At 41.2% G+C, this 21,886-nt stretch overlaps 2 protein-coding genes across 16 annotated transcripts in view; one reads left to right on the forward strand and one right to left on the reverse strand.

The window, feature by feature from the left end:
- The window catches only part of ANKS1B (ankyrin repeat and sterile alpha motif domain containing 1B), a 1,227,618-nt gene that overhangs the window by 828,617 nt on the left and 377,115 nt on the right, over positions 1-21,886 (reverse strand). For all 15 annotated transcript variants that reach the window (XR_009550898.1, XM_060195606.1, XM_060195613.1 and 12 more), the window contains one exon: positions 20,090-20,255. Coding sequence is in view for 14 of the 15 variants with exons in the window: in XM_060195606.1 (XP_060051589.1) it covers positions 20,090-20,255 (166 nt within the window). In the remaining variant the exon portion in view is untranslated. The remainder of the gene's footprint in view (positions 1-20,089; positions 20,256-21,886) is intronic.
- GARIN6 (golgi associated RAB2 interactor family member 6) overlaps positions 1-21,886 on the forward strand; it is a 164,052-nt gene that overhangs the window by 2,820 nt on the left and 139,346 nt on the right. The window lies entirely within an intron of this gene.

Below are 21,886 nucleotides of genomic sequence, written 5' to 3' on the forward strand. Positions count from 1 at the left end.
TAAGCATATTGTAATTTTATGTGATTGACTAGAATCATAAGATAAACATCTCCAGCCACGTAGAAACTAGCACATTAAGTTCCAAACTGCAAACTACATTATGCAAGAGCTGGGCATACCAAAAGTAAATAAAAAACCAAGTGAAAAATAAGTAAACCAGAATGTTAAAAATTGGTTGCTCTGGTGTGTTATATCCAAAGAATTTTCTTCTTGGGGCCAGGTGTTGGCGCACCTGATTGAGCGCACACATTACAGTGCGCAAGGACCCAGGTTCAAGTCCATGGTCCCCACCTACAGGGGTAAAGCTTTGCAAGTGGTGAAGTAGTGTTGCAGATGTCTCTCTGCCTCTCTCCCTCCCTATCACCCCATTCCCTCTTGATTTCTGGCTGTTTCTATCAAATAAAATAAAGACAATTAAAAAAATTATATTTTTCTTTTTTCTTTTACTATTCATCCATTTAACAAAACAGTAAACTATTCAATTTTACATTGATAAAATAAAATGTTTCAAATGTTATTAGAAATAGAAATATTATATTGGTAGTTACATTCAAATTTAGTGTACTGTACTTTAAAAAGTAATAATCTGACAGCATTTCCTAAGGGAAACAACTGAAGTTAACTGACAGGTTCAGAAAGACTCCTGCCTTTGGCTTAGAGTGTAGAGATCACTCTTCTCCACAGTCGGTGTAATCAAAGTGTGCTCTGGATAAGTGATGACCCAGTATCTCAAATCTTTATGTGACTTCATATCTGCTTTTTTTTACATTTCTCAAAGGGAGGAATGCTAGCTTGATCACTGTTCTGACGTATTCATTGCAGACGTTTAGCATTCCATTATTCACTTTTCATGCCCTATAGTCACAGCTGCGAGATGCAATACCATCAGGTGACTATCGGGGAATGAATCACAAGAGTCTACTGAGATTACAGATAAAGAGAAACTTGTGTGATTAAATGCCACCTGCAATTTCTTCTCTGGGTCTGTGTGTAAACAGCAGCAAGGGGTCTCCCACAGAGGGCAAGCGGGGCCAAGTCCGAGAGCACATCAGGCAAGGCTGGGGCAAGCGGGGCCAAGTCGAGAGCACATCAGGCAAGGCTGGGGCAGCAATGTTCTGCTGGAGCCCTCCTGACCCACAGTTAGGATGCTTCAAGGCTTGCTTTTGCTCTGCATTGCAGCTGAAGCCCTTCCTGCTACTTAATGCTGACTACGGGTCACTTTACTTTGTGTCTTTCACACCCACAGGACTCAGAAACTTGGAAGTCCTCAAAAAAATAGTTGTGGTAATAGCAAGTAAGTGAATAAATTACTGAATCCACTGAAAAGGACAGTTCTAGGGGTCAGGCACTAAAGCACATGGTACCATGAGCAAGGGCCTGGGTTCAAACCCCTGGTCCCCACCCGGAGGCAGAAGCTTTGTGAGTGGTGAAGCGGAGCTGCATATGTCTCTCTCCCTCTTTACCTCCCCACTCTCAGTTTCTCTCTGTCCTATCAAACGATTTTTGAAAACCCTTCATTGCCTGTCTTCTTGACTCTGGGTTTTCCTCTCTATCAGCACAACTGCTCATCTATTCTGATTTAGATTCTACAACAGGAGCTATGGGAATGTTTTATGCATTAATTTTGCCTGAGATTAAATGCAAAAAGATAATTCTCCATCTTTCTAAACAGTTCTTAGTCTGTTAATTTCCCCCAAAATAACTAAACACAATCTAGTTATGTTTTTAAAATTTTTTATAAATTGCCTGAGACCGACAGAAAATCAAGCTATAATGATTTTCTTATATGTATGTGTGTTGTTAATACAAAATGCAATATATTGTGTAAAATCTAGAATAAGATCTTAATGTAGGCTTGTTATTTTTAAAAATATATGTGACTATAGTTGGGTGCCAGTTGTGCTAATGTTACTAAACTGACAGAATTGAAGCCCTAAAGAGAACTAACAGTCTCGGAATACTGCACTAATAATACAGCACGTATGGAAAGAGTATAAAATGAATTAGCAATCTTGCTGACAGATCCATCAGACATGTCTAGAAAAAGTAGTGGGAAAAAAGGAATGTTAAATATGAGAAGCTATACAGTATGCAAGATTTCTCTAAGGCATGTTTTGTGTGTGAGATCTCTAATTTAAGGGTGGGGTTATAAGATTTCTCTAAGGCATGTCTTCTGTGTGAGATCTCTAATTTAAGGGTGGGGTGACAAGATTTCTGTGAGGCATGTCTTCTGTGTGAGATCACTAATTTAAGGGTGGGGTTACAACATTTCTCTAAGGTATGTCTTCTGTGTGAGATCTCTAATTTAAGGGTGGGGTTACAGCTGCTAACCAGGATAAACTCAGTAAAGGTGAGCCCATGCGCTGACAGCCTGGTCACCAGAAGGCACTGAAAGGACCCACCTGCAGATTTCCATGTGGTCTCACGGTACTACCTATTTTAGGAGAACTCAGAATAACTTTTCATGGGTTAACAGGACACCAAAAATTGGCCTATGTTAAAATATTTTTAAGCACAAGCAAAAATAGAAAATTAAAACAGTATCTTTGATAGATGAAGGGTTACTGAATAAGTATCAGTATTTGATAGAATCTATCCTTAGACTATTCAGTATTCTTCCTTCAAAGAAATAAATCATATATATATATATATATATAAATTACACATACATATATGTGAATTGGTTTGACATGATCTATTTATCTTTCTAGATAGCTAAACTATTTCAAATTGTGTTCTCGTAATATGTAGTAACTGTAAAAAATTATATGTATATATATACACACACACACACACACACACACACACACACACATATGTGTGTGATAGACAGACAGAGAAGGTGACAGAGAAGGTGAATCTGCAGAGAATCAAGACCACAGCATTGAAGCTTCTTTCAAACTCCGTGGGTGTCAGGCTAGAACCTGAGTGGTGCACAAGGATAAGCTTGTACTTATACAATAATTCAAGTGAGTTTTTTTGCTGGCCCTGAACAGCGTGTAAAGGTATGAAAAAGAAAAGTTTAGGGAGTCGGGCAGTGGATTAAGCACAGGTGGTGCAAAGCGCAAGGACCGGCGTAAGGATCCCGGTTCGAGCCCCCGGCTCCCCACCTGCAGGGGAATCACTTCACAGGAGGTGAAGCAGGTCTGCAGGTGTCTGTCTTTCTCTCTCCCTCTCTGTCTTCCCCTTCTCTCTCCTTTTCCCTCTGTCCTATCCAACAATGACAACATCAATAACAACAATAATAACTACAACAATAAAACAACATTAAGGGAATAAATTAAAAAACAAAAGATTAAGCCAAACATCCAGGGTTGGCAGAGTAGCTCACTTGGATAATGCTTTACCATGCACATGACTTAGGTTTGAGCCTGGTGCTCACCACAGTTAAGGAAGCTGCGGTGTTGTGGTCTCGGTCTCTCTCTCTCTCTCTCTCTCTGTCTTGCTGTACCTTTCTCAAAAAATAACTGATGAATAAATAACCAAGCCTCCAGAAGCCCTATCACTATGATATTCATTGGACTTTTCTTTCCCTTGCAATCCAGATGTTAGTACGCTTGTATCAAATATGCTTTCATTCATTCAAAAGCAACTCACAGAGGGGAAGCCGGAGCCCTTGTGGAGCCCTGACAACGGCACATTATTTGGAAAGGCCATCTGACTGATCAGAGACGGCTTTGTGTTTCAGTGAGGCGTCACTATTCACCCCTCACTTGCTTTGGCGTTGGGTCATCTGGAATCCACCTGCATGTCGCAGACTGATCAGAATCTCCTCCCGGGCTGCTCCACTGGAGGCACAAAGAGCTACCACACACCAGCAAAGTGGCCGTCTCACCCCATTCTGTCAGGAAATACAGACTCAGGATTTAGCCTGTCAAATTATGAAGACTCTCAAGGGGCTGGGAGGTGACGCACCGATTACAGTGCACAAGGACCCAGGTTCAAGCCCCCACACCCCACCTGCAGGAGGAGGCTTCATGAGTGGTGAGACAGTGCTACAGGTGTCTCTCTGTCTCTCTAAGTCTCACCCCTACCTCTCAATTTACTTTTATGTCTATCAAAAATAAATTTTAAATAATTTCAAGACCCAAAACTGCATGTTTACATAATTAAATAATTGATAAACTGAGAATGTGATTAAGAATATTCTTGCTGGGGTTGGGCAGTTGCGTAGCGGGCTAAGTGCAGGTGGTGCAAAGCTCAAGGACTGGCGTAAGGATCCCGGTTTGAGACCCTGGCTCCCCACCTGCAGGGGAGTCGCTTCACAAGCGGTGAAGCAGGTCTGCAGGTGTCTGTCTTTCTCTCCCCCTCTGTCTTCCCTCCTTGCTCCATTTCTCTCTATCCTATCCAACAATGAACAATATCAACAACAACAATAATAATCACAACAAGGCTACAACAACAAGGGGGAATAAAATGGCCTCCAGGAGCGGTGGATTCATGGTGCAGGCCCTGAGCCCCAGCAATAACCCTGGATGCAAAAAAAAAAAAAAAAAAAAAGAATATTCTTGCTGTCACTTCCAAGTGCTAAACTTTTCTATGTCTTGTTTTCCTTATCTGCAAAATGGGACTGGCAATGCCGGCTACCTCATAAACAGTTTAAGATTAAACAAGTGAGGTCAGGGAGATGACCCAGTAGCAGGGGGCATGACTTGTACATGGGAGGCACTGGGTTTAAGTTCTTGTATTTCATATCATTGAATGATATTCTGGTCATTCTCTCTTTCTCAGACACAAAAATGTTTGTTTTTTTTTTTAAGATTAAATAAGCAAATGTTCATAAGCATGGCCAAGTGGTGGAACATCCAACTGAGTACCTAGGTCACTGCACATAATGGTCTGGGTCAAGCCTCAGGCCCCATCTGCCCGGGGAGGGGGATTCACAGAGCTGTAAATGCCTCTCTGCCTCTCTCCCTCTCTACTTCTATCTTTGTCTCTGCCAGAGAAAAAGGCACCTGAGAATGATGGAGCGGTGCTGGAAGCACCAAGCCTCAGTGATAACTCCTAAGCAAAAAATAAAAATGAAAATAAGACAAAATAAAGTAAACGTTTGGTAACAGCTACCTTCCTTCATTAATGTTTTTAGCATCTTCTCTTTTTATTAGAAGTGTGGTCATTATGGTGGACAACCAGACAAGAGATATTTCTAATTCTACAAGACAAGCAACTTAAATAGATATTAAGACAAACAGTCTCAGTTATAGTCAGGGTAAGGACTGTAAAGGAACAGAAAATCAAGAGACACTAAAAAACAGAGGAAAACACTGGCGATCTATATTTAGTTAGGGCATGAACGTGTGTGGCTGCCCTCAAAGGCAGAGCTCTTGAGGAAAATATAGACGGTGCACTTGGGGGGAAGAATAAACGAGGGGACAAGAGAGTTGGATATTGGTTATAGCAAGTGAAGTCTTTGCTCCTATGGAAGGACTAAAATGAATTGCAGAGGGCCAGTGTGTCAAGGTAGAAACTGGTAAAAGGCGAGGCTAAAGACAAAAAATAAAAGAATAATAAAAAATAAAAACAGCTGTCATTCATTCAGAGACTCAGAGGTCACACAGGCTCCTGTGCTAAATATGAATATATACGGGCCCTGGGTCAGGTGGACAGGGGTTAACAGTAAATTTTATTCAAGATTTTCTTCAAGATTGGGAGCTACTCTTTGCCCTAATCCAGTTTTCTAGGCCTTTTCTCAACTTTGACACCATCTTCCCAGACAATATTGTTATCCAACTCCACGTCAGCTATCAAACTCAAGTAAAACTATGGAAATCATCGGCCCATAGGAACACACCTAAAATAGACTTCCTCACTTCTCTCCACCCTAAGACCCCTATTCTCATCTGCTCTATTTATACTTTTTTGTTCCTGCTCATTAATCATTTTATCCTGCTTTGTATCTTACCACCTTTCAGCCATCAAGATGCAGATGCTGCCATGATTCTACCTTGACCTCCCTGGGAAGATGATCTCATCAATGTGACCCCACCTCCCCAGAGCCCTGCCCCACTAGGGAAAGACAGAAACAGGCTGGGGGTGTGGATCCACCTGCCAATGTTCATTTCCAATGAAGAAGCAATTATGGAAGCCGGAACTCCCGCCCCGGCATGCCCAAAAAAAATCGGTCTGGGGGTCAGGAGGTAACGTAGTGGGTTATGTGCATGTAGCGCGAAGTGCAAGACTGGCGTAAGGTTTCCACTTCGAGCCCCCGGCTTCCCACCTGCAGGGGAGTCGCTTCACAGATGGTGAAGCAGGTCTGCAGGTGTCTGTCTTTCTCTCTTCTCTCTCTTCCCCTCTTCTCTCTATTTCTCTCTGTTCTCTCCAACAATGACAACATCAGTAACAAAAACAATAATAATAACTACAACAATAACTAAAACAATAAAAAAAAACAAGAGCAACAAAAAGTGGGGGGGTGAAGACTTTAAAACAATTGGTCTATACTCCCAGCAGGGGAGAAATGATAGGGAGAAGATGACTAGAAGGCTCTGAACTCCAACTCCATCAGGACCCAAACAGAGAAGAAAAAAAGGAAGGATGTTTGGAAGTAGTAATAGGTGTAGTTGTGACTTAGAAAGGAAGAGAAGGCAGGAACATAGAAGAAAGCAGCCAGACATACACAAATATAGACAGACAATTGTAGAAATAATGATTGAATCATATCTTCAACTTTGGAAGAACTATTATAGTTTCCAATGAAGGTATTAGGGACAAAGAACTCTAGTGGTGGGAACTGTGTGGAATTATACCTCTGTTATCTTATAATTTTGTAATTCAATATTGTCACTAATAAATATAAAAAATAAAAAAAATTAAAAATTTTTCACTCAAGACCTAAATCTTATTAGGCATTTGGGTGATTTTTCTAAGAATGACAAGTCAGTAAAAAGTTTTAATCAAGAGTAACTTTGCCTTTGTTAGCACACTTTGTAGGGATTTGAGATACTTTGCTCTTCGATTTTCACTTTCACCAATTCTAAAAAAACCCCATCTCTCCCTCTCCCTCTGCCTCTCTCTCTCCCTCTCTCTCTCTCTCTGCCTCCCTCTCCCTCTGCCTCTCTCTCTCCTTCTCCCTCTCTCTGCCTCCCTCTGCCTCTCCCTCTCCCTCTGCCTCTCTCTCTCCCTCTCCCTCTCTCTGCCTCCCTCTCCCTCTCCCTCTGCCTCTCTCTCTCCATCTGCCTCTCTCTCTGCCTCTCTCTCCCTCTCTATCCCTCACTTTCTCCCTCCCTCCAAAAAAGCATCTTGTATTGAACTTCCACCATGTATCAGGCACATAAGCCTAAATCAGACCCTCTGGTGGGAAACATTTACTATACCACCCATTCCTATTAAACCACAGATTTGGTAGCTGTATCTGAGAGTCAGAAGACACAAAGAGGAAAAGAATGGCATCCAGGTTTCTGTAACCAGAAGAATTACCAAGTAACACTGGAAAAGAATTCCTACTTAGAGAGGAGTTTGGGGATAATGTGAGTGAGTGTGAGTGTGTGTGAGTGTGTGTGTGTGTGTGTGTGTGTGTGTGTGTGTGTGTGTGTGTGTGTGTGTGTTGATGATGATGATAAAGGTGCTTTCAGACATCTAGATAGAGATATTCAGTGGATGGGTGGGGGCTGGAGAGATGGATGGATAGATGAATGGATGGATGAATGGGTGGATGAATGGATGGATGGATGGATGGATGGATGGATGGATGGATGGATGGAATTAGAGCTGAAAAAAGTATCATTGTTGGGAGGTAAATATTTTTGGAATCTTCAGTCTACTGTTTATAACAAAAGCAGCATTACAGATGAGATTATTAGAAAGAGAGATGTGTAAAATGAATAGAAGGTACATTCTCTTAGTCTTAAGGAACTCACATTTAAAAATGCCCATTGTCAAACTGAGGAGAAGCAGGGTCAGATCAAACCTCCCTTGAATAGGAAAGGAAAAGGGTGGGAAAGGAAGGGGAGGGAAGGGGCGGTGGGGAGGAGAGGGAAGGGGAGGAAGAGGGTAAGAAGAAGGTGTCATTCATCTATGACTAAGAAGCTAGGAAAAATAAGGGTTGAGAAATGACAGCCGGAGTCTGTGACATAAAAGTCACATTTATACTTTCAGAAATCTTGTTTCAGTAGAACAATAAGGACTGGAAACCTGAGTTAAGTTGACTAAATAGTAGGAGTGGTAGGAAGAAAACAAAGTGAGAATGTGGAAGACAGAAAAGTAGCTGAGTAGTCAAGCGGAGGTAATAGGTTGTTTGTTGCTTTCAACATTCACTGTCTTTTGTTTATTACTATTTATCCAAGGAAAATGACCTAACTATTCTTAAATTTCAGTGTGTGTTCTAGCAGAGAAGGACAATTAAAAACACAAGAGAATATATAAAAGGGACAAACTCCTGACAAGGCAGGGGCATGAAGTATAGGAGACAGAAATGACCTCACTAGCAGGAAAACCAGGAGCTTTTTTTGTTTGATTTAATTTTATTTATCAAGTAGAAATATTGACAAGACTGTGGGATAGGAGGGGTACGAGTCCACACAATTCCCACTCCTAAAACTCTGTTTCCCACTTCTAACAGGAAAGACAGGCAAGAGAAAGGTGTTGGGGCAGCTGGATCTGTAGGCGCAGTGGAGAATGTTAACAAAGTTCGATCTGGTAGTTTACATTTTCTCTCTTCTTTTCTTCCTAGAGATGAGTTTCACAGGTGAGAAGAGAGAAAGAGAAAGGAGCAGTGTCGGAGCACTCCAGCACATGGGGCATGAGAACAAGCCTGAAGCTGTAGCCAGGCAGACCCTGTGCTAGTTCAGCGGGAGGCAACTTCTTCAGACACTTTGTTTTCCTTTCTCTTCTCTTTTCCCTTCTTCATTTCTTCCTCTTTCTCCTTTATTTTCTTTCTCTCCTTCTCCTTCTTCTCTTTCCCCCTCTCTCACGTTCTTTACTTCTCAGAGCACTGAACAGCTCTGGCTTATGATGGGAGGATAGGGGAGAGGGATTTGAACCTGTGACTTGAGAGCCTCGGGCGTGCAAGTCTTTTGCACATGCTAGCTTCGCTGCCTCACTTTATTTTCTTTTTTTAATTTTTTAAATTTTTTTTTGCATTGTCTTTATTTATTTACTGGATAGAAACAGAAATCGAGAGGGAAGAGGGAGATAGGGAGAGAGATAGAGAGAGACACCTGCAGCCCTGCTTCACCACTTTCAAAGCTTTCCCCCTGCAGGTGGGGGCCAGGGGCTCACCTGGGTCCTTGAGCACTATAACCTGTACACTCAACCAGGTGCACTACCACCCGGCCCGCTTTATTTTCTCTATTAATTAAAATACAAAGCTATCTATTGAGAGGGAGAGACAGAGTAGGAAAAAAGTGTCTGGGATTCGAGTCTAATGTAGAGAAATAGCAGAATGTGATAGAGACTGAAGGAGCACTCAACTTTGGTGAGCAAGAGTGAGTAGCTACCTCTTCATAGTGCACATTCACTGCTGTCAAAGCAGCCCTGTCCCACAGGATAGCAGCTATATCACAAAGCCCCTGTACCACTACATCTAACTCAAGCCCACTGTGTTTGTACAAATCTTACTTTTTCATGTTATTCAGGTAGACAGCAAGTAAAATTGACTGGGGGGGGGGGGGTAAGAATAATTTTCTTTTTGTTTAGGTTGCTGTTTTTGTTTAGGTTGCTGTTTTCCAAAGATAGCAAGCCTCTACCAATTTGAACAAATCAAAACGATTACTTTTTTCAGAAGGTAAAATGTCCATATCAACAGAAGAGGTAGTTAATCCATGGGGATTTCACTGCAAGTACTGCTACCCTAGTTTTCTCTCTGTACCCTCTTCATAACTGACTGTAGATTACAAATTTACCGTGCAGAGTTTTAATAAATGGCTAAGACAACACAGAGTACAAAGCAAATGCCAAATAAATAATTGCCGTTTGATAAAAATGGCTCTTATCAGCAAGACCATTATTTGTATGCAAGATAATGGCTCCAGGGGGGCTGAAAAGCAGTTTGTTCTCTTAAATGAGTTAAACAAGCCTGCAAAAATCATGTTGACATTACCCACTTGTTTGGCTGAGATAAATAGCAGTCCTCATCTGGCCTGATTTCTTTTAATTTAAAATTTTTGGCATTAGAACTAAAGAAGCCTTACTGTTAGAAAAAGATCAACTTTTACAGGTATAAATACTGTGATCTATTCCAGGGTGTGGAGAATTCCTCACCAGATGATATTTCTTTTCAGGTTGACCACAGTCCAGTAAGCACATTAGTAAGTTGAATGGCGAGATAACCAAAGCCAACCTATCCTGGCATGGAACTATTCTGTCCTTTCTTAATTTTTCTTAGCAGAGATCACTTATATCCTCCCACAGAAGCTATGCAAGACTGGAAGCAGACTTCACTGGAATGCTAAATTGTTCATCAATCAAAATGGGTTTGTTGAGCATGCATAGTTGCAAAGCCTGCTCTGAATGATTCAAAATAACAGGTTGCCTAGTTACCATAAAATGGAAAAAAAAATTCCCTGTGAGTGTTAAAATTTAATGAAAGGTAAATAAAGAAAATATTATCATTGATGGCATCTGACTATTTCATTAGGGTTTTTCTGCTATCATCGCCATTTTTTTATAGGTGGCATTCATTCACTCACTAATTTAATTTTTCCTTCACTTATGCAACTGAGTCAACACTGTTTATGTCTATTCCTTTGCTAGATGCAAAAGGGGAACAAATATGATTCAATAGTAACAGATAAGCAGGAGTCTTAGCAATTTACTAATAAGGTACTGGACTTGTGTTAGGCTCTTTATTTAATGAGCCTAATGCAATAACACATTATTCTTTTAGTTTCATAATACATCTATAGTTATTGAGTCATTAGTAAAATATTCCTTGTAAAGAACAGTCTCATTTTTTAGGTCAAACTGTGAAGTTTAGTTAAATACAGACTGATTAATAAGTTGATTAATGAGTTGCTTTCAAATTTACATAAAATCAGTGGCTATGGTGGGGGGACAGTGCAGGTCCTGGAAAAAGGTGACAGAGGACCTAGTGGGGGTTGTATTGTTATATGGAAAACTGAGAAATGTTAAGCATGCACAGACTGTTGTATTTACTGTCGACTGTAAAACAGTAATCCCCCAATAAAAAATTAAAAATGAAATAAAATAAATAAAAATAAAAAACCTAGTGGCTATAATTTTTTGTTTGTTGGTTGGTTGGTTTTTGCTTGGGGGGGAGGGTGAGACCATCCTAGATCACAGGACTCCTTAATTCCAGTTCAGGTGGTGCACTTCCTAACAAAGCCGGAGCACCTAGATATGGACCAGGGCCCAAGAGACAGAGCATATGTGCACATGAACCCAAAAGTGGGAGGGAAATATATGCCTTATAGCAAAAATGCACAATAGTCTGCAGTGACCCAATGAATGCAGCAAGCAAGTAGAAAGACCGAAAAAAGGGCATCATAAAGTACTTAGTCAAATAGTTTCAACTTGGGCCTAGATACCCACCTCACCTACTTCCTATTTCACTTCCCTCAGTCACTCCAAGGCTAACCTTGTCAAAGTAAGGACTACAAAAGCTGGATAAGGACAAGAGACTGGCACACTTTTATGATGGTTCTTTTGGTTACTACCAGGCCACTTTATCCCCCGGGGCCCTACTCAGGGAACCCTGAGATTCCCACACAGACATGATGGGCCTAGACCTCTAACAGATGCCTCTCTCCACTGTCACTGGTCATCTCCATCAGGAACAACATCACAGACCCTCTGTGGGCCCCTATTGGACCTTGCCCTCAATGTGGGTCAACAATGGTAGAAAATGTCCCCCTCTCCAAAAGTATGGGTCAACATACTCTACCACTCGAGGAAGATGGGTCCTGAAATGAGTGCAGCCTCGAATGTTTCTAGCTATGACCATGGACTGCAAGCTCAGACCTACAGGGATGCAGAAGTTACACAGGGTCCTGCACTAAATAAAGGCCCCAGACCAAATTGACGGGGTTTACAGTTAATGGTATTTATATACTTTTCCCATATTTGGGAGCTACTCTCTGCCCTGATTCAGCTTCCTAGTCCTTTTCCCAACTCTGACAACATCTCCCCAACAATACCTTTGGTCCACCTGCATGTTAGCTTGTCAGGCTCAGACAAAGACTAGTAAAGTCATGGGTCCCTTGGAATATACCTAAAGTAGACCTACTAGCTTTTTCCAAAATGGAGACCCCAATCTCATCTGCTATATTCTTTCCTTTAGGTTCCTGAATATTAAACAATTTTTTCTGTTTTATATCTTAATGCTTTTTCAGACACCAAGTTGCAGGTGCTACCATGACGCCAACCTTACTTTCCCGGCCAGACAAGCTCACCAGTGTGTCCTGGAACTTCACCTCTCTAGATCCCTGCCCCACTAGGGAAAGAGAGAGGCAGGCTGCCTGGGAGTATGGATCCACCTGCCAACGCCCATGTTCAGCGGGGAAGCAATGACAGAAGCCAGACCTTCCACCTTCTGCAGCCCACAATGACCCTGGGTCCATGCTCCCAGAGGGATAGAGAGTGGGAAAGCTATTGGGGAGGGGATACGGAGATTGGGTGGTGGGAATTGTGTGGAGTTGTACCCCCCCATCCTATGATTTTGTTAATGTCTCCTTTCTTAAATAAATAAATTTTTAGAAAAGAAATAAAAAAAATTCCAAAAGAAAAAGAAAAAAGAAAGGACTGTGGGTTTTCTGGATACAAACAAAGTTGTTTTCTTATTTCCAGCTCCTACAGATAGCAAATGATTCTCAAATTGAGGCCAGTGATAACATTTTGGTAGAACTACTACCACTTTTAAGACCTAAGAAAAAAGGGCTGGGTGGTGACGCATCTGGTTGAGCACACACATTACAGTGTGCAGGGATCTTGGCTCAAGCCCCAGAACCCCACCTGCAGGGGGAAGCTTCACAAGTGGTGAAGCAGGGCTGCAGGTGTCTCTTTGTCTCTCCCTCTCTCTGACCTCCTCACAATTTCTCTGTCTCTATCCAAAATAAATAAAGTAAGATTTTTTAAAAAGATCTAAAAAAAATCTTGGGGGGATATAGATTGGCCCTTTAAGACAAACAAGAGGTTCTCTAAGGATTTTTTTGTTGTTGTTCCTCATTGTTCTACTTTGTTTGTTTTATTGAAATAACATTGTATTGGAACATTACAAAAATTTCAGGCACACACTACTGAAAATCAACATGGGTTTTACATTGACATCATCAGTGTAATCCCAGTAATTTTTTGACACAGCTGATGTCTCCCACACCTTTATCACTCCCCAGCTGGTGTTTTCACTTAAATAAAGAGACAGAGGGAACCGGAAAGACACACCACAGCACTTGTGTTTTCCTTGGTCTCACAGCCGTCTCCTGTGGTACTGAGGTTCTACTTTACCTGCTGAGCAAACTCTCCGATAGCAGTGCCAAGTGTTTTTAAGGACACATTTCACAGATGCTCACTATTTAAAAACAGGATTTCTAAGAATCTCAAGGACATTGACAAGTCTCTTAACCAAGGTTGAGAGGAGCTTATCTGGAATATAAGCTTTCGTCTAACGGAACAGGATAAAATTTTTAATACAAAAAGTCCACAGAGTTTTTAAAGACTTCAAAGTTTTTAAAGCTTAGACTGGGAGGAATAGAGAGCACAAAATAGAAAGAGTTTGTTGTAACCTCCATTCTCTTTTAGACAGAAAATGGGTAAGAAAGGCACTGAGCTGGAAACATAGGACACTTTTTATGGATCCAAGGTGGGATCAGAAGCTGCAGAGAACAGTGACTATGGGATGATGCCTTGTCTGGGCCAAAGCACTATGCCTGGCTGGGTTCAGAACTGCCATACACTAGTGAGTGCCATGCACTGTGGTTTCTTTCTGGGCTTCTCTTTTTTTAAACATTTTGTTTGTTGGTAGGCGACAGAGTGGAGAGAAAGAAAGACATCTGGAGAACCGCTTCACCACTTGTGAAGCTTCTTCTCTCCTTGCAAGTGGTGCCCGGAGGCTTGGACCCAGGGCCTTGGGTATAACAGCCCTACATGGTGCACCACAGCCCAGCCCAAATCCGTCTTCTAGATCAGTCCCCACAGTTCCACGTTGAATATGTAGCAGAGGAGACCAAGATCATCCCTGCAGTTGCCAGGTCTCCAGTGGCCATGCAGTGGTAGTCAAGGGCCTGTGACAAGGAGACCCACACACAGGTGGATGCAGACTTGCAGCTGGTGCTGCGATGGGCTAATGTGCAGGATGGCCAGTGAAAAAGAGTGTGCTTTGCAGAAGGAAAGTGTATAAACTATTGTCCGCCTAGGGAAAATCATGGCAGGTTGGATTTCTCTATAATGTTAACAAAAGCACCTCCTCGGGGGTCAGGCTATAGTGCAGCAGGTTAAGGTAGCAAAGCGCAAGGACCAGCACAAGGATCCCAGTTCAAGCCCCTGGCTCCCCACCTGCAGGAGGATCGCTTCACAATCGGTGAAGCAGGTCTGCAGGTGTCTGTCTTTCTCTCCTCCTCTGTCTTCCCCTCCTCTCTCCATTTCTCTCTGTCCTATCCAACAACAATGACAACAACAATAATAGTGACGACAACAACAATGGTAACAAAAGGGAAAAAATGGCCTCCAGGAGCAGTGGATTCGTGGTGCAGGCACTGAGCCCCAGCAATAACCCTGGAGGCAAAAAAAAGGTACCTCCTATCTGATATTTTCACCACAAAATATTTCTGACACCCCTTGTGTCAACACCTGGATTTGTGTTCCTTTTCCTTTAAATCTGAATGGAATTAGGAATTGATGATCTGTAATTTCTAAGACTAGAACCTGGACATGAATTTCAAGAAGAATCCATGTCGTTCAAGAAGTGCTGCGCCCGGTCCACTCGACTTCTACTTCTGGCCCCACTTAAACCGGTCAGCCAACGGATACCTTCAGTATCTGGAGCTTTTTCAGCTGTGGTTTTGCCTTTTCTTGTCCCTGTCCATTCTCTCACTTGTAGAACTAATTATTATAACTACTCATTTTAATTAGAAAAATATGTGTAAGCTTATTGTGGCCTAGAAAGAGCATGTCCTCTGAAAGGATTGTGTTTGTTTGGGCTTCCCGCTGAGAGGTACTACACGCTGAAATCCCAGACTGACTTGGGGGAACCATCCATGTAATATAAACCTTGGGTGCAAATCTGTGCTTAGAAAATAACTGTGGTGATAGCTCTTCATGAATTTCTGGTTTTATTCTGCTACCAGTAAATTGTTTATCTTTGTAGTCTACCAGGCTGGGGAGCGGGGCAGCGTCCTGCCTGACAGCTGTGAGTGTGCGGCTCCTGAAGCCCCTCTGTGGTGGGGAGTGGGCCTGCTGTGTGGGTGTTCATGCAGGGCAGGCTAAGTGCCTTTCTGTATGTAGCCCCACAGAGGCCCTGGGCACCAGGTTCAACAGCAGCTGGAGAAAACCCCCTCTGGTCCAGTGGGGTTTCAATGTGTCCTCCTACTTCAAAGCTTTGGCCAGATTATTTCTTGCTACCCACTAATAAGGAGTTCAAAGACGAGGACCCTTCCAGCGGCAGGGTGGACATATGGAACTTGTGGTGGGAATTGTATGGAATTGCACCCCTCTTATCCCACAATCTTCTCAGTCTTTATTAAATCACTAATAAAATAAAAAAGAAGTTCATGACTTAAGTGTTATCTAATTTATACAGTTTCCCTGTCACACTTCTGGTCCTTTCAAGAAGCTCTTTTCTCTGTGTTTTTATCTAGCACTTTCATTTGTGTTCAGCAGGAGAATTTAATCAACCTGCTACTCAGGTCTATGTATCTTGCACGCTCTGCAGGGCATACCACAGAAGGAACTCAATTAGGTTTTGATTATTAAAATTAAATTAAAGCCTGTCTCCTTCACTCAGTCATTCATGGCTTCACCACTTACCTCCATGCCTTAATCAAGGTTATTTTCCATCTCAATACTTAGACGCCCTTCCCTTGCCTACTTTAACCGAGGTTCCCCCCTTCCCAGTTCCCTCATCATTTCCTGATTTTCTCTCTGGTGCACTATTCATTCTTATCAACTGCAGTGGTCTGGACTCAGTGTTAACTCCATTCTCGGTGACAGCGTCTGAGTCCTCACTATCCATTTGGCTTTGTCTAAAATCTTTTGTTGTTTAAGTTTTCACCAGTCTGGCACAATATTGTTTCTTCTGATTGTGTTACTACTGTATATGTGAAGCTCTAGTCATGAATACCATGTTTCTGTCTCCCTCTAACTCGCTCTCTCTCTCTGACTGACTCTCTCTATCTCTCTCCTTCCCTCCCTCTCCCCCTCACCTCTTCTCTCCCTCTCCCTCTCCTTCTCTCTCTGTCACTATACCAGGATTATCCCTGAGGTACTGCCGGGATAGCCTGAGGGTGCTTCTTCCTGAGCAAGTGCTCTCTGGGTTGGAGAGAACTCAACTGGAGCCAACCTAGGCTGCTGCGTGTGAGAGGGATCAGGAACTCCTGCCGGGCTAGTGTCACAGGAGAGAGACTCTGGGACTCTCGGAGCCGGAAGGCAATCTCAAGTGTGTTAAAACAGAAGAGCAGCTGTATATATACTCGCCAAGTAGGGTGGAAACAGGATGTGATGTAGAGAGGGTGGAGCGAAAAGAGATTGGTGGAAATCAGGGTGTGACAAGGAGAGGGGGCGGAGCAAAAAGACATCATGAGCCAGTGGGGATTAAACCAATGCCCTGCAGGCAGGGCGGTTCCTAGGTAACTGGTTATGTAACTAGACCGCAGGGATAGGCAGGGGAAGCTGGTTACTGCCCAACAAGGTACAAGCACAATGATTCCTCCACCACTTCTGGAAGCCCCCACCCCCTTTGTCCTATTTTCCCCCTTTTCTTTCTTTCTTTTACTTGGCAGGACAGGAAGAAATGGGGGTGAAGGAGTGAGAAAGAAAGACACCTACAGCACTACTTCACCACTTGTGAGTCATCCCTGCTCGGGTGGGGACAAGGAGCTTGAACCCTGGTCCTTATTCATGGTAATTTGTGCTTCTTTCTCCCTTCCTTCCTTTATTCTTTTCTTTCTCTCTTCCTTCTTCCATGCTTCATTCTTTCTTCTCCTTATTTATTTTTGCTATAAACAATTTATGGATGTTTTTATTAGAAAATTACAGTTGTGCATTTATTTAAGAAATTCTGAGATATTTGACAATTTCTTTTAAAGGGTTCCTATAATTTTTGAATAGGAATTTATGTTTACCATGGCCTCATTTAATATATTTTAAAAGCATCTACTTATTTCCAAACAAATTCACTTTATAATGAAAATATGCATGTCTAGCAAGTAATAATGAAGGAAAATATTACTTCACATAAAGATATAACTGGACTCAGCAAATAGTTGTTGTTTAGTAAAATTTGAAGCTCATATCACTTCACTAGCAAAGATGTTCACTATGAATGATCTTTAAAAGTCATTTGGACCTGGGAAGTTCACAATATTTTGCTAACTTAGCATATAAGCTATTACTTAGTCTGAAGAAGAATGATATCACTGGCCTGATATCACCACAATTACAAGAATAATGGCACTTACTCACCCCTTACACTGTTGGTAGTTGTCTCAGTGCAGTACACAGAGCACACTAGAGAACTCATGCTAACCTAAAACTTGAGAATGTGATCTTTTTTGGGGAAAAAGTCTTTACAGATATATTTCACTAAATTAACATAAATTCATACTAAATAAAGACGGGTCCTAAATTCAGTAACTGTTGCTATTATTGTTGCTTTTTTTGGTAATCAAAAATCTTTATTTTCATTTTAAAAAGGGATTTTGTTTATTCTGATTAGTGAAAGACCAGATCACATCTCTGGCATTTGACGTTGCCAGGAGTTGAATCTGTTGCCTCTGGGGCCTTGGTATTAAACTGGTGTCCAACCTCTTCTTCACCCTCCCAGGCTCAGCATAGTTTTGACTGGCATTTCCCTTTTAATCACTCAAAGGGATCCTAAAGAAGTGGTCCATCTATCCACCTTCTACTCTGAGAACACTGTTATCTTTTTTAAAGTCTCAAAGAACCCTAATGGGTTAGATCCAAATATAGAGAAATCAAGACACTCCCCAACACTAGATAACTATGAATTACAAGAGCTGTAAATAAGGGTTGAAACCACAGCCCACCCATGACCCTTGATTCTTCCTGTTGTCACCTGTCTCTGCATTCACAATCATCTCTGACCTACATCTGCACAGTAGTTTTGCCAACACTGCCTTCACAGTAGTTCTGATACATAGCTCCCTTCCATAGTTCTTAAGGGTTTCAGTGCTAGGTTGCTAGTTTCTATTCTACTTTTTCTGCTACTATAGTATAATTTTAATAGCACAAGTTGGAGCATCTATGTTCAAATCCCCATATAAATTCCTTGTTAGTGTGTAAGCATGCCAAGTTATTTAGTATCAATATTTCAGTGTCTGAGTTTCCTCAATTTAAGGAATTTCCACATTGTAGGGATTCTATATAATCTATGCATGTAAAACATGTAGTGCCATATGAGGGACATGCTAAGTGCTCAATAAATTTAACTAATTTTATTATTGTACTCTTACCTCATTCAAAATATTCCTTTCTGCATGCTTATGATTTATACAATAATTATACCTCAATGATTGATTGAAAAAAACTATATTGGAGGTGGGAAGATATCTCAGGCTGGTACAAAATTTATATGGTTTAAGGCCCCAGAGGCCTCAGGTTCAATACCCAGCACTACCTTATGCCAGAACTGAGCAGTGCTCTGGTCTCTCGTGCACATACTCTCTTAGAGTAAGCAAATAAATCTTATTTTTTTAACTTATTTTTCACATCTATAAAATTCCCCATCCGATTATCTAAAATGGCATTTCTTAAATTTACTTTAACCCTTCTCAATATTCTGATCTCTTTACAACCAATGACCTTTTATCTTAACCCCCAAGTTGAATACATTTAGAAATGTGTACTTGAGAATTTCTAGTCACTCACTATCAACCATGCTCTGTTCTGGGAGAAATAATGCCTGTGTTTCTTTTTGCTAATTCTGTCTTTAAATCCACACATTATGTTCTCTTCTTGTTCCTTACACTCAGTCTCTCCATTTCTAGAAGCCTGTTGCAACGTCTGAGCTTGACCAGGTCCAGCTTATTCTAAACTGAACTTGTCCCTTCTCTCGTGTGTCTTTTCTCTGTGTTACCCATCTATGTCTTCTTCAGATCTTCTTGAAAGGGGAGTCTCTTTCTCTGCACTCTGTCTCAGTTCCCATTTTCACTGATTGCCTCACTGTTCACTCTCAGAAGTCTACTATTACATCATTTCTAAATTTTACTTTTCAAAAGTAAGCAACAATTGGGCTGTCAGCCCTAAGCGCTTATCTTCAGAGCTTCTTTCACAACTGTTTGACAGCAGCTGCCCACCCACTTGGAACTCTGCTTCTGTGTTAGATCTCAAGCAACTAGCCTTCAGTCTTGCTTAGAGGGGCTGGAAAACTAGACAAAAACAAATCTGAGGGTAGTCAAAAGTTTACATTAGGCTAAGTCCCCCTCCTTCTAACACAGTGATGTTAAGTAACACTTAACTCCAGTGTCCTTATCAATAACGTGGGCATAATCCTTGTTTGCCTTACTCAGCAGTGTTTACAGAAAATAAATAAAAAGCTTATCTGAAAATACTGTGAGAGATATAAAATATACAAAGTAGCTGAGTACTATTTGATAGCCTAGAAACAAATTGAATGCCAAAAGGTATATCTAAAAAGGCTATCTGTTATAGAGTTTTGAAGGAGCTAACATTTTATATCTGACACAGAAGATTCTTCACTTTACCAAGACAGTAATACAAGAAGGTTGAGACTTCATCTAAGATATTCTGATCTCCCTGAACTCAAAATGCAGTGTGTGTGTGTGTGTGTGTGTGTGTGTGTGTGTGTGTGTGTGTGTGTGTGTGTGTGTTACATATAGAGATCATGACTTCACTAGGACACATTCATGTGAAAATATTGTGGGAAATAAGAATATTAACTCTACAGCTTCATGTCTATAGGCATGCCAATTTAACTGACGTGATTCTGAGTAATGAATATTACCAGTTCTTGGTGAAGGAGCTCTTGCAATTTCTAAAGAGCAAGGCTTCTTTGTAACTGCTGTGTCCGTGAGATCACACAGAAAGTTCTCATTTTCTGAAGGAAATGTATCCACAGAAGCAGATGGCACCATTTCCATAGTGTAATTCCTCTTCTTTGGATAGGACTCCTGAAAGGAAGGAGGAAAAAGTAAAAAATAGCCTTGTGATAAAGACGCAGCCTGTTTAATTTATAAAAACTAGAAAAGATAATCAGTTCTTCCAAAAGTGACTGAGGTAACTCATCTGTTTAAAAGAGATATATAATCATGTACCCCAATATTACCAGTGATATTATAGAAGGATGCTTAGAAGAGTACTCTCCTGAGTCATAAGTCCATCATGAACTTGTCATTTCATTTTGTAATGTGTCTGTGTTCTAGTTGTAACATAAACTCTTGTTAAATCAATCAACATTAATTCTCAAGACTCTACTCTTTGGTCTGATTCCCAAAGACAACCATATCATGATTCAGCTGGGGGGAGTTAGATACTAAGGTTCATTTTCTAGAAAAATATTTTCTTCAGAGAATAGGCATGTAAGGAGTTCAGTGTCAAAGTCAAGAGACTGGAACTTTGATGGTATCATTAAGCTGCCCTGACAACTCCTAAGCCAGTTTCTCCCCAGGTTTGCTTATGTAAAGAATAAGATTCTGGGTGGGGAAAGATCACATAGTAGGTTGTGCAAAAGACTCTCATGCCTGAAGATCCAAGGTCACATGTTCAATTCCTCACAATACTATTAACTAGAACTGAGTAGTGCTCTGGGGAAAGAGAGAGAGAGAGAGGAGAAGGAGGAGGAGGAGGAGGAGGAGGAGGAGGAGGAGGAGGAAAGGAAGACAAAGAGGAGGAGGAAAGGAAGAAGTTCTTAGTGTTTGAATTACTACTAATTGAATCTTCAGGCATCTTAAGGTAAGTTTACTCTAGCCCAAGACAGTAATATTTTTTCTTTTTGCATACTTTCTTATTCCTGAAGAGGCTAGGTCTTCCGCCCGCGTGCACAATGAGTTCTCATTCAGAACAATGGTGAGAAAGAAAGAACATCAGAGCTTTCCCTAGAGCCGTGAAACTCCCGTCTGTGCTGGGTTCAAATCAGGAGAGTGCTCATGGCACAAGCACCCTACCCCCTGAGCTATCTCTGGCTCTCTTCAATATATTCTAAAAGAAAGGAATGTGTTTCATTTTATATGATCTTTCTTAATTGTATTGAGAAAATGTTGTTCAATAAGACTGTTGAAATCACTGGGGTACAGTTTCACATAGCCCCAAAACAGATGCCAGCACACCTCACTCACCACCAAGTCACCATCTCCATTCACCATTTGGCTATGGGCTTGTACAAGGATTCGACTGGTCAACAACATACTGGGTAACTAGTACATATAGTTAACTAAACTAGGACTGTACCAAGTGCTGGAGAGTTTTAGAAACTAATGATATACTTGCTCTGAGCAAGTTCATGTTTACTATAGAAGAAAAACAGGTTATCTGCATGATAAATCTCACAATTAATCAAGTTTTATTTTTAATATCTACTACCTTTATATCTGCTTCACTATCAAATGAAGAAGAAAAATGAAAAATAGCATGATTTCTTTCAATTGTTTCTTATTTTCAAAATCTTCAAGATACACCCTAAGGTTAGTAAAGATTTAGTTCAAATTCTCCTTTTTCTATAATGATATTTACAGTACAGGAGAGTAATTCAAGGTCAGTGTAATTGCTTTCAGACCATAGCAAACCCTCATACATCAAAGAGTCA

The sequence above is a fragment of the Erinaceus europaeus genome, chromosome 7, assembly GCF_950295315.1.
Source record: "Erinaceus europaeus chromosome 7, mEriEur2.1, whole genome shotgun sequence".
Classification (NCBI taxonomy): domain Eukaryota; kingdom Metazoa; phylum Chordata; class Mammalia; order Eulipotyphla; family Erinaceidae; genus Erinaceus; species Erinaceus europaeus.